Source organism: Trachemys scripta, chromosome 12, assembly GCF_013100865.1.
Source record: "Trachemys scripta elegans isolate TJP31775 chromosome 12, CAS_Tse_1.0, whole genome shotgun sequence".
Taxonomy (NCBI): Eukaryota; Metazoa; Chordata; order Testudines; family Emydidae; genus Trachemys; species Trachemys scripta.
In genome coordinates, this window is record NC_048309.1 from 16,300,194 (window position 1) to 16,313,840 (window position 13,647).

The 13,647-nt window shown below is 41.5% G+C and overlaps 1 protein-coding gene across 1 annotated transcript; it reads right to left on the minus strand.

Moving 5' to 3' along the window:
- Window positions 1-631: 631 nt before the first annotated feature.
- On the minus strand, window positions 632-11,162 carry RNF114 (ring finger protein 114). Its single transcript, XM_034787430.1, has 6 exons — window positions 10,926-11,162; window positions 9,059-9,209; window positions 6,516-6,622; window positions 5,641-5,755; window positions 4,163-4,270; window positions 632-3,855 (listed from the first exon to the last, which is right to left on the minus strand). The coding sequence occupies exons 1-6, from the start codon at window positions 11,051-11,053 to the stop codon at window positions 3,790-3,792; spliced, it is 675 nt and encodes a 224-aa protein (XP_034643321.1). The 5' UTR covers window positions 11,054-11,162; the 3' UTR covers window positions 632-3,789.
- Window positions 11,163-13,647: the final 2,485 nt, after the last annotated feature.

Here is a 13,647-nt window from a genome sequence, read left to right on the forward strand (position 1 = left end):
AGGCATTCACGTTATTCTTTTCAGCCAGAAGAACTACAAACTAGGAATGCTCAAATGCTACAGAATATGATAAAGATCCATGGGATGGTCCTCCTACACCAACTAGGCCTGGTCTACCCTAGAAAACTTAGTACCCACCTTTAGTATCAAGTGCAGCTGCACCAGTGTTTGTTTAGACCTGTACTACTACTTTATGTGGTGCATCATTGGTAGCAGTGACTTCAGCACCAACAAATACAACAGCATGCAAGTGTAGCATGAAGTGGCCATTTTCATGCAAAGCCTCAAGTACAAGTGTTAAGAGCTAATGTACACCAAACAAAACCCAATCAGATAAGAGTTACTGCCAGCTCAGTCTGAATCATGCTTATCTGAACTGGTTTTAAAAAGTTGTCTGGTCTACATTTGCATTTAAAACATTCAGAACCAGCATAGCGGCTGCCAATGTTAAAAACCTATACAAAATATCTCTGCATAGACTGAGCTGTAGTCTCTTGTGTCTGTATCCATCCATTTCTATTGGACCCAGGTGATGTGTTGTGGAGCCAGCTACAGCTTTCCTTCAGGGAGGAGCTGTGAGAACAATATGGAACCATGGGGGGAAGTTACAAAAGTTTACATAAAGATAACATTTTATAAATTATATGAAATTTATTTATACCTTGTCTTCAAAAGCCAGAACAAGACAATTTAATTGCTTTGATGCTTTCTGAAACATCTTATCGGAATTACATGGAAGTGCACTTAAATACTAGCAGAAATCTGGAATCAGTCAGTGTATTACAAGACTTTGGGTTCTAGCCAGAACCTAGAAATTCTATAATTCCATATTAGGAGCTTCCACCAAAAGTGTTGAAAGATGTTAACATCTCTGCCGAGCAGAGTATCAAAAATACATAGTAGTTTATATTTTCATAGCACTGTATGAAACTCTCTTCAAAATTCAACACAAGTCAAGCAGATTACTGATCTGTTCCAAATTAGCAAAAAAGTCATATTAAAAACAAAGTTCAATTTAAAAATGGTTTAAACTTAGCTTGCCCAGCCTGTGTGGATGACGCCAAATGTCAAACAAACCATTTTAGCTGGAACTCTTTAAACCACTACTTAGAGCAGTTCAAAAAAGTGAGTTAAAGACCCACTAGAGATGGGAGGCTTAGCTGATGGGACTCCAGTCCTTCGAAGCTTCTAAGTGCTAACTTATCAATTTAAAAAAAAAATTAAACCAAAACAAAAAGCATTTTCTAGAAAGGTAATATCAACTGCTGGCCATTAATGGAATTAATAGTAAACCACTTGGACATAAACCACTACACTAGTAGAGGTCATTAGATGACATGTCTGAATTCTATTGTCACCAATACATGGTCTCAAAGTTACAGCCAGTTGACAAAGACTCTAAAGATGATTAAACTATACATAATTATAGAAAAATAATTCCCTGGGGTATGCATCAATAAAACATACTCTGGGCCCTAGTTTTCAGAATTGCATGTTCTGAATTGCACAAGCATTTAGGTGCTTAATTTGTGCAAGTAATTCTAACTGTGTGCTGAAGTTAGGTATGCAAATCCAGTCAATTCTGAAAGCACAGACCCTGGTGTAGTTTTACTTCAGTTTCAGACAATGAAGTTTTTAGTGCAATAGTTACCATTAGACATAACAAAATCAGCTTTAGTCTTCTTTCATATCAGATTGAAGCTCACCCCCAACAGACATGAAGTAATGAAGCTTTTGGCTCCATGTTATGGGGAAGTGTTGGAGTGCTACACTTGACCTATCAACAGAAGGGACATCATAAATCAAGTGAGTCGCTGCATATGAAACAGTAATTACAGACACTATGATTTGCATGTTAGTCACACATTTTAAATGGAATGCACCGTACCTTTGTGTGTCACATATTTGAGTTGTGTGGCTTTCCACCTGTCTGCCACAAAACTATACCTGTATATACACATTACATGAAGACCATATTCTAAGTACAGTTTCACCTGTTTAAAATCACATCTTTCAAAAGACACCTGAAAATCTAATTTAAAATCAGGTGTTCAAGCCATTGTTAGAATTTCTAAAGCATACAGAGTGGGTATAAGCGCTGCATATTATCAATCCAATTTGTTACTCTCAGGTTGTCCTGAGGAACAGGACAACTGAAAATGTATAGGAACATTTTATAGTTTAAAAAAAACAAAGCAGAGGTAAAAATGAAGTGTTTTGCTTTTGAATTCCTCTGTCAGTGAAAGGCTGCATTTAATGCTTAATGGTTCAAACTGTAGAAAATCAATGCCGAAGACATAAAAAAAATAAAATGTCAAGACAGCACATAAGATTGATTAATATTAGACGTAACACTTACAAAGAAAAATACATCCTGTGGATTTTTTTTTTTTAAATAGTAAGAACTATCTTTTTAATAGACTTTTACTTTCTAGGCTAGAAATTTGTCACCAGAATACAGTTATTTATAATTTATGCTAGTATGTAACATGCAGCTGCTGAACTAAATAAATATGGTGAATCAGTTCCTTATGCAGGTGCACAGAATTGTTAGTGTATAATTTAAAGACTCATTATTTAGGCAATGTATTGTGTATTAGTAATATTTTATTACTTATTACAATGTATTACGTATAGCCTTTAGGATGACTACCAGCATTAGAAACCCCGTTAAAAGAAAGTATAGTCCATAGTTGTATTAGGTAATCTTAAAATTCAAACCAATTTTTGACAGTTGCATCCAAAATCAGAGTTTCCATTCACCAAAAATGGCTTCCAATGCTCAATCAACATTTAGGAAGATATATTTTCAAGTGTTTTTTTGTTTTGTTTTTAATAGTCTTCAACAGTCAATTTAGGCCATTCCTTCTTGAAGCTTTATAGTGTTTATGGGATCTGAGGAAATCAGAGAGGAACATAGAGAGCAGAAGGATACAGGGACAGGGGAAGGAAAATGAGAGCAGGCAGCAGTAATGTGGAGACAACTGGCTAAACTTAAGCTGTGTGTCTACACTACAGAGCCTTTACCAGCATAGCCCACTAGTGGAGATGCAGTGTACATCAACAAAGTTTTTCTGCCAGTATAGGAACACCACCACCACCTCTATGCCAAGAGAAGCACTCTTATGTCAACGTGGCAGCATCTAAACTGGGAGTTTTGTTGACATAGCTACGTCTGTCAGGGATGTGGGTTTCTCCACACCTCTAACCAACATAGCTACACCAGTACAAGTTTTAAGCACAGACCAGGTCTAAGGCCTGGTCTACATTAAAAAGTTAAGCCAATCCAGCTACGTCGCTCAGGGATGTGAAAAAATCCACACCTCCGAGTGATTTAGTTAAGCTGACCTAACCCTCAGTATAGACATCGCTAGGTTGACAGAACTCTTCTGTTGACCTAGCAACTGCCTCTCAGAGAGGTGGATTACCTACACGGACAGGAGAACCCCGCCTGTTGGTGTTGGCAGCATCTTCACTGAAGTGCTACAGCAGCGCAGTTATGCGGCTGTAGTGTTTCAAGTGTAGTCAAGCCTTTGGAGTGAAGGAAGCAAGAGAACTACCCTGAAGTGGATGAGCAGCAGCAAAGAGACCACTAACATAGACAAGACCCATAGTAATGTATGGAGAGATCAGGTACTGGAGCCAAGAAACTGCAATTCTTCAAAAATCTTCCATATTTATTTTCAGATGTGTGGGATCATCTTGGGATGAGAGGGGACAGGTGTCAGGGATGCTGTGTATTTTCCCCTAATGGAAGGTTGGTATCATACAGTTCATCTCCCACTTAGTTCACTGATCCCTCAAGGAACGTAGTAAAACCTGTGCCATCATGTCATCTTCATCAGCATCATAATCCTAAAGACAAAAGAGGCAGCGCGCATTAGAAACTTGACTTCATAATTGAATAAGGATACTAATGAGAACAAACATTCAGAAAGCGTAGGTACTTAAAAATCCATAAATGCCCACACACAAGCTACCTAACACGATTTGTCTACCTCATAAAAAAAATATTTTAACAGTTGCTATTTTGCTATAGCCCAAGATTAAGAAATATCCTAAAACAGCTATTAGTGGCATTTCTATCTTCAAAAGCCTAATCCAAGCCACAACAGATATTACAGGAGCAATAGATTTTTAACAGTATGCACTCATTACATACCACAAAAGTATCATAGGAAAACTGATGTCGCCGTTGAAGATGTTCCATGAAGTTAGCACTCCTGTAATTTGGATCTCCCCATGGCATCGAGGCACAAATTGGGCAAACCTTAGAGAAAAAGCCATGAAAACAAATTTTACCCGAATACTGAATTATGTATATATTTGAGTTCACGGGGAATATCCTCAGAACCAAAGACTTCTTTGGAGACCAGTCTCACTACAACAGTCCTTGGAATCTAGGTTTGCCTCTTGAAATCCAGTTCCCTCCCTGGCAAAATATCTGATTTAAAAAACAGAGAACTGTAAAAGAAATGAAAGAAAAAAAAAAAAGATTTTATAGGCTTATGGCGATTACAAACACAACCACGACCTCATGAGACACTCATATGTCACAGGAAACAAATTTAGAACATTTTGCCAAATCATTTAACACTAGAATATTTGGTTCCTCACTGAATTCTTTCGATTCAGATTTTAGGTTTCTGAATTTAACTGCTAATTTTGAGCTACCTCTGTGTACTGACAGTTAGAATATTGAATAAAGTTCCTTGTTTTGTAGAAGTATTTCATCCTCCCTGTTTTTCAAGAATAAAAAAAAAAAATTTCTCCCCCATCATGCCCTTGCAGAAGATACATGTCTGCATGGAAAAAGAGAATACTCCTTTCTAAACCAAGAAACTTGAGGCATTTCCTGAAGATACCAGAGCCACCCTTGGGACAAAGGAAAGAGCTATTAATTATTAGAGCTGAATTTCTGTAAGTTTTGCAGCTTCTGGTCTACTTCCTGCCATACCTGCAGATAAAAATGTCTCGTAATTGATGAAAATTCTATCATCAGATTAGTGATCTACTCTTTTACTGAGCATGTACGGAATAGTTTAGAGAAGATCTAATGATAAAACTTCATTCTACATGAGCCATTGTGAATAATCTGCAGGTGCAGGCAGTTTAAGATTTTTTATTTTTTTTTTAAACTGAGTTTTTACAAGCTGCAGTATAGGCATGTGTTAATACTTGTTAATTCTAAGACACCTTAATATCCTTATGAAAGTTTGTCTGTCCAGGGGCTTCCTCCCCCCCACCTCAAAAAAGTATGTTTTTGACATTATCTAAATTGGTATTTTATTCCAGATGTTTGTTTTATTAAATTACTACTACTATGTAGTATTTTAATTTTGAGGCTGTAATACTTAGAAAAAAAGTTAAAATATAAAAGAATGGCTTAAAGTGGGTGCACCTGTGACTGTGTCACACCCAAGTTCAGACTTTTACAGTTAGGCCCCAATCCTGCAAACAAATATGCACGTACTTAATTTTATTTGCATGAGTAGTCCCACTGGAGTCAACAGGAGTACCCAAATGCTTAAAGTTAAGGACATGCTTGTGTGTGTGAGGGCCCTGATTCTGTAGTTTCCCAGAGATTACCAGATTTCCTCATCAAAACTGTTGTATTGAGTTTGATACTGTAAATATTACCACTTGTTTTGCATCCATGCTGTGGTATTTTTTGCAATGTTCAACTAGTCCTTCCTGATCAAAGTTTTTCTCACTGCAGTAAGGACAAGGAAAGGTAAAACGATTTGGAACATTCCTGTAAAAAAATAAAATAAATAAATAAATTACATCATAGAAAGATGAATTAAAATCGAGAGAGTCTCTGGCTATTCAAGGTCACAGAGGATATTTCAAATACAGACTACTCGGAAGTTAAACCCTTAGTGTATGGTATGCAAGCAATCTGAATTTAAGAACCTGCTTTCTTTATTAGTTACCAGATGACATCTTAAACAGCACAATTCTTAATACAATTAGCATTTATACAGCACTTATTCTTCAGCATCTAAAAATATTAGATGTATCTAAGTATATATACACTATTCATCAAGTTGCTTTCTTCATTATAATTTTGCAGCACTTTAATAAACCACACAATTAAGTGCTAGATATGCTACAGTGCAGATTAATAGAGCAGTGCAGTCATTTCCTTACCTAGGACCTGATCCTGCAATAGTCTGCTTGGGCAATTTAAGTCAATGGAGCAGCATGTCTGTGCACTCAACTGCAGGATTAGGGCCTAGCTAACATCAGTATCTGAGGATTAAAGTAAATGTTGTGCAAAATAAGTGAAGAGCTAATATTGTTTTGCTTTCAGTCTCACTTGCTGGCACACAGGTGCAATGCACTGGAATATTTAAAACCAAAAAAAAAAAAAAAAAAAAAAGAAAAGAAAAGAAAACTTTTCCAAGTTAATTAAAACCAGTACTGTCCAAAACCTTAGTTTTGGACAGCAGTTACCCAACAGCATCCCTCTGACCAATCTGAAAAAGGAATGTTTCAAGAGGCATAGTTACCTGGTGTTACGAGGTGGGTCTTTAGTTACAGCTTTAACGCCTTCCATTATATAATTCTGGTATTTTGAACAAGAAGCTGCATGACTACGCATCTTTGAGAGGTACATCTAGGTAAGCAACAGAGAGAGAGAGAGAGAGACACACACACAGTTAACAGGCAAGGTTATTTTCAATTAAAAATTAAAAAAAGGATTGCAAATAAACAGTGGAATCTAGAAACAATCTGCTATAAGAAGAAGCTTCGTGTTCAGATGAGACTGAAGTAGCGAAAGCTAAATGTTTTGGCACATGGGACAGAACAGAATAGAGAGCTATAAAATAGAAGCTAGGTTAGTGAAGCTATAACACTTTTGTTAACGACACAATGCATTATATTGCCCAGGACAGCTGACTCCTTGTTTACCTGAGCACTGTAATTCTTATTTTATATTCCCTTTAGATGCAGAAAAGTACTATATCCGTTTTGCACTGAGTCAGTTTTCTAGATCTTCCCTTCACTATTCCCTGCAACAACAGGATCAAGTGGAAGTAGGCTACTGTCAGATGATATACTCTAAAATCTACCTCATGGAGTATTATGATAGGGACACATTAAGAGTGCCAAAGAAATGCAGAGAACAAAGGTTCTTTCCTAAACAGAACTTTAGTAATCAAAGTCCAGCTAGCTATGTTGTTCTGGTTAACATATTTACCAAGGTTAAACCACTAGCTTCTTTATTAATTCTAAAAAGAAAATGGTTTTAAGTGTGGTCTTGACACCAGTGAGACATACCAAGAGCTGCATCATCAAGGGAAGATCAAAGATATTTAAACATTAGTTATGAAGGGTGGGATCCACAAAGGTGTTTAGCCACCGAAGTCCCAGTTTTGGCTCTACTGCAATACATAAAACTACAAATCTCTGTAAGCACCTACATTTTTCAGAATGAAAATTCCCTCAGCACCTATGTTTCTGCTTGTGGGCATGCACACTGCTGCCTCCCTCTGGGTGTCTGGACTCCCATCAAAGCCCCAGAGGGGCCCACAAATGAGGGGGAAGACAGGCATTTGGCAGTAGTAATGCTGCTGCTGCCCACCTGCCCAGTGGCTAAAGCACTTGCCTGGCATGAGGGAAACCCAGGTTTAATTCCCCGCCTCTGCCAGAGAAGAAGAAAGGATTGAACAGCGGTCTCCCCACCTCTTAGGAGAGCACTCTAACCACTGAGCTATGTGGTATTCTGATGTAGGGCTCCCTCAAAGTTGCTCCACTATTGATAAATAATGAGTGATTGGAGCAGGGGGACTGGACCTGGGATCTCCCAACTCACAGGTGGATGCCTTCACCACCAGACTAGACAGTAGTTCCCATTCTCTCTCTATGTCCAACAATTGTTTAAATATTTATAGACAGTAGAAGAGTCACTGGGGCAGAGAGAGAGAGAATGGGAATGACAGATGAGCGTCCTACTGAACTACAAACATCATCGCACAAAAATGAAACCAACCAGAAACAAAAGTGAAACTCATTGGGCTGTTACACTTTCTTAAGCTAAATTAAATACAAAAAGCAAACAGAATAAAAATGAGAAACTAAAAAAAAAACAATCAATCACATTTTATTTAATCGGGAGGGGACTTTTAGTAACCATAGATAGAAAAAGTATATTTAACATGACAATGTTCCTTAAATAGTTTTAAATGCTTAATCTTTGATTCACCTTGAGGAAATTAACTTAATATTTAGATGTAGGACTATATTCACTGTAGAAGTTTCACTCTTTGTGCCATATAACAAAGTAACAAAAGTTCATTAGTGTTTCTTATTATTTATAGCACCTATCACCTGGTGTTAGGGTTGCCAATCCTCCAAGATTGTCCTGGGGTCTCCAGGAATTAAAGGTTAATCTTTAATAAAGACTATGTCATGTGATGAAACTTCCAGGCATATGTCCAAACAAAACTGGCAACCCTACCTGGTGTCCAATAATTCCTAAACTGCATTGTTCACATGAAGTACTAGTAATTCCACTGAGGAAGAAATACTACTTCCCTACCATTAGAAATAAAATGTATTAAAGTATTTTTCCATACACAGAATCTGCTTGTGAATTTCACATCTATAGAAAAGACTATTCTTAGACAGTTTTGTCTTAAGCGCCTACCCCAAACATAGTGAATAAAATTCTGCTATACCTTTTTATAGTAGAAAATTTTCATTAAGAAACCAGTATGTCTGTCCCTTAAGACAGTTTTCACTTTGTACTGTATTTACAGAACAGAATTTACCCCTGCAGAAGTACATGTAGCTCAGTAGCCTATTGCATCTTCAGCTTCATGTTAACTGTATATTTCTACTTGAAACCCACCTCCTAATGAAAAAACAGCAGGCAGGGGAAAGGGAAACCTCTTAATGTTACCCTACAAGCAGTCCACATGGATTATTTATCACAATTAAAGTTCTGATGGTTTATTCCCTAGAAAGCGGATGTGCAAATATTGTATTTCCATGCTAGCTGTTTGCCTAGTTCAGCCATGTATGTACTTCTTGTTTTGTGCTTTCATACTTTTTTATTGCAGCCATCACAAGTGGTTTCTGTCATTTCAATTTGCTTTTCCAGGTCCAGAGCTCTACTGCCAGGAGACAGGGTACTGCGGCAGACTCCACAAACTGGTTGAATAGGCTTCAGACATTCCTGCAGGCATGGAGTGCAAAAGCTAATATGGGAGAAATACGATTTGTAAAAATGCATGTTGTAGAACATATTTGCACTGTTCTAATTAAAATACCCACAGACCTACCCTACAGGAAATAGAAATCACAAGTGACAACATCCACTGACAAATAGCAACCTGTTGATATGCTAAGGGACAGTCAAGTCACCGTAAATCTAGTCAATTTAAAAGCAGTTTCAAGTCATGTCCCTGTCCCTGAATGCTCTTGCCAATTTATGGTTTATGCCACATTTTCCTCTTGTCAAAGTTTCTCTTCACTGTTTCAAACACAAAAACCCAAACAAACCAACAATTGCATAGTGAAGCTGACTAAACAAAGTGCTGTCAAACACAAAGTAAACAAATTGAAAACAATATTCCTTTGATCTTTCAGTTATAGTAATCTGAAATGCAACTTGTAAAAATGGCCTAACTATTCCCCTTAGTTGCATGCAGAGAAAGAAGGGGTCTCAGATACCTCTGCAAAGCCCTTTTCTTCAGACCCCAGAACTCCAAGGGGATGTACATTGTTCCTTCCCCATAAAGCTTACAGTTCATATCAGCTAAGAAAATCTCATGTTAGAAAACATTAACTAGAACATTTTAACTGACAACTGTGACCATAACTTTACCCTTAGTGCAGAAAAGGAAAACTGTGTTTAAAGGTATGTAAGCAAATGGTGGTTAGCCTTAGGCAGGTCTGACCTGAGGGCATATTTCCTCTTAGAGGCTGTCTCCTGTGAATTTTACTGGCTGGGAGGGCACCTTGTCCCAGCACAGACAGAACTGTAATTAAGTTTCACTTTAGTCAGAGCCAAGCAGATATCTTGTTTCTGCCTACCCCACCTGTCAGTATCCCACGCATAGCCCTTCTCTCCTTAGCTCATATCACCCACATTTTATTTAATATCGGGGGTAGCCATGTTAGTCTGTATCCACAAAAACAACAAGGAGTCCGGTGGCACCTTAAAGACTAACAGCTTTATTTGGGCATAAGCTTTCGTGGGTAAAAAACTTCACTTCACTTTCCATAAAAGATCCACACCACTTCACAGCAGATGAGTCCATAGACCGAAAAGAAAAAGGCCGAACTTCTTCCTTAATCCATTCAACACTTCCCCTTCGCCAGCGCACACTGCCTACAACCAAACCGCTTCGGTTTCTATTCCCTCCCAGGTATCGTTTCCAAGAATCTGCCCGCTGGTTCGCCCCCCTTTCCCAGCCTTCGGAATTCCCCGCGCGCACTGCTGGCCGTTTGGCCCGTCGGATTTTCTGCCGGCTGCTCGAAAGCGATCCCACTAAGGGCCCAATCCCTCAATCCTTACTCAGGCAAAACTCCCCCTCAACTACATGACCGGTGGCTTTGGGCCCCGCTGGCCCGTAGGAGTTAACAGGCTCCGGTGGAGGGGTGGGGGGGGGACCTAAAGCCCAGGGAAAGCTCTTGGCGGGGATCTTACAGCATTCACAGGCCCATTCCTCCGGCAGGGCTCAGACCCTCTCCCCAGGGCTGGGGGCACAGGCCGCCCTACACTGAGGACAGCTCCCTCCTAACCCCCTCCAGAAGCCGCGAAGTGCCCGCGCCTAGGCCCCACTTACTCTGAGCCCCCGTTCCCCATGGATCTCCCCGCCACTGCCCAGCCCCTGCCATCACGGAGCCCCCCCGCTGGGTGCCAGATCCTCCCCCGGTCCCGCGCCAGGCCATCCCCGGGGTCCGCTCACACATGGCCGCAGGGGGCCCGCACCGGGCTCTCAAACACCTCCAAGCAGACGGGGCAGGTGAAGCGGGACAGCGGGTCCTGAAGCGCCGATCCCTCCGGGTACCGGGAGCTGCTCTCCACCCCCGCCATCTTCCACCGGCCGGCCGCCCCCCGGTGCACTTCCGCAAAGCAGCCCCAGCGCCGCGACGGCGGCCCAAAGGGGCCGGCGCTCCGCCACGCCCACCCGCGTAGGCAACGGGCGGCGGCCTAACCCGCACGCGCAACACCGCAGCTTTTTCGAACCACGCCCCGTCGCCGCCAGGCCACGCCCCGGGGCGGGTCCATTCTCATCAGCTCCGCCCACACCCAGTCACGCGCTTTTCTGGCCAGGGCTGAGCTGGGCGTGGCGAGAGCAGGGAAGGGCGTGGGTAGGCTGGTGAAGGACTAGCAGGGCCAGGGGCAGCCAGTGAGGAGGCTGCGGGCAAGGGGTGTGGCCAGGGGTCACAGCTGGGCAGGAGGTGACCCCAGTAAAGGAACGTATGGTTGTGGGTAGGGAAATACCCGGGCATGGGCACAGGCACACAAGGGCGTGCCTGGGGCAGTGGAGCACAGCTAGGTAATGGACAAAAGGGATGCAACCTGGCATAGATGCAACCAGACATTGGTAGATTAGCTAAAATTTCCTCTCTCCTTCCCTCTAGGGGTATGTGGCGTGACATGGGCCTTGAGCTGCCACCTTCCACCGCAGATGTGGCTGCATTTCAGTGATTTTCTGTGTGTACAGCTCATGCAGTACTTACCATGGAGTCACCAGGACCCAAGTGGTGCCTTTTCTTTCACACCTCCTCCCAGGTGGCCTTAGGGGGAAAGGTAACCCCAGAGAGGATGGAGCCATAGACTCCAGCTGGCAGCCAAAGCAGAGACCTCTAGACATTCAGAGAACTTACTCGTTTTGAGAGGACGTTCTCTGCCCTGTGCAGATGGGCTCTTTGCTGTAACCCTCTCCTTCATAGTCCTTTCACCTCTGCTTTACTCCACCCTTGCCCCTCTTACCGTCTTCTCCCCTGCCCAATCCCACGACTCTTCCTTTTCCATTTAGCTTAGTCTTTCCTAACTAGCTCCACTGCCCCCCAAAAGTGGCACTAACATGTTTGTTGCCCTCATTGTTCACTCAGCATGTGTGGTGTAACCCTTCCCCCACTTGGTGTCTGTCTGGTCTATTTCAATTGTAAACTCCTCAAGGCAGGGACCATCCATTACTCTGTGTTTGTACAGTGCCTTTACAATGGGACCCCATTCTTGGTTGATCTTTAAATACTATTGTAATAAACATGATTAATAATACTAATTAATAAGTAGAATTCAGGTACTATATGTAAGATTATTATAATTAGCATGAGAACACATCTTTCACCTCTGCTGAAACAGCCTGGACTAGAAATGTGTAAGTGCTACATAGAAGATGGATCCTGAAGATGATTAGAGACTGGGGTTGCACGTATCTAAGGAGAGAAAGGGGCGGGGACACAGTGCAGAAGAATAAGGGGCTTTGGTTGAGATACTTCAGATTATGACTGGTTAAGTGAAAGGAGCTCAGCTCCCTCTCTTCATGCCATCCCATAATATGCGGAGGTCAAAAGGTGACAATACACTGGGGGCGGGGGGTAAATTTAAAACAATACTTTCTCCCCCATACTGACTAGTTAGCCTGGAGAATCCACTGCATCAGGCGATCAAAGGCTGAAACCGAATCTTGACTTTAAAACAGGCTAGAAAATATGGCCAGAAATATTCATAGTAATGCTAAAATAGGAAGGCCAAATTTCATGCCTCATGGCTTAAATACTTTACTGCAGGGCACCCTCTGTCATGCCATATACAATACTGAATAACTGACTAAGTGTGTTATTGGCAGGTTTCATCTTCCCCTGAAATGGCAGGTATTGGCCACTATTTGGTGGCAGGTTTCAGAGTAGCAGCCGTGTTAGTCTGTATCTGCAAAAAGAACGAGGAGTAGTTGTGGCACCTTATGATTTACGATTTGATCTTGTAAATCCTTGTTCACTGTGCAACAGGGAACATAAGGCTACTATACTGCGGTTAAGTGTGAGCAGAAGCTATGTGTGGGTGCAAGTACTAAGCAGTGGGGGCCATTGAAAGCCCAGTGAAGTCAATGAAAGGATTCCTATTGACTTGAATGGGCTTTGGAACAGGCCCAAAGCGTAGCCCTGTGGAATGAGCAAATAATACGCATAAAGCCCCTTGCGTGTCTACTCCATTGCAATAGTGCAGGGTAAAAAAGAAGCAATGCCAGGGGAAGACTGGCCATGTCTGAAGAGAGGTGGTCTTAAGTAGCATCTTTATCACTCCAATTAAATATTTAGTTATAGGATTGTTGAGCCTTAATTTTGCTATTAGTCGGGAATTACTTGTCAGCGATGCAGAAGCACTGACATTGTAACTCCATTGGTGGCGGGCAGGATCAAACTGGGGACTTCAGTGCATGAGCCTCTATCGCATAAGCTAAAAGCCAACTGGCTGTTAGCTAAGGCTATAGAGCAAACTATTTTTGTTTGTTTGTTTGTTTGATTGTTTGTTTCTCTCTCTCTCTCCTTGGTGCCACTAGATGAGACAGAACACCACACCCAGGAAGTGAGTGATTTATACAGTGGTTCTCAAACTAGGGCCGCCGCTTGTTCAGGGAAAGCCCCTGGCGGGCCGGGCCGGTTTGTTTACCTGCCGCG

Excerpts from the sequence above, each read along its gene's own strand:
- RNF114 (XM_034787430.1), bottom strand. The coding sequence starts at position 11,053 with ATGGCGGGGGTGGAGAGCAGCTCCCGGTACCCGGAGGGATCGGCGCTT. Across the intron at positions 9,210-10,925 it reads CGGGCCCCCTGCGGCCATGT|CTTTTGCACTCCATGCCTGC; the intron begins GTGAGCGGACCC and ends CTCCCATATTAG. Across the intron at positions 4,271-5,640 it reads GCATGGATGCAAAACAAGTG|GTTTGCCCAATTTGTGCCTC; the intron begins GTAATATTTACA and ends TTTTTCTCTAAG.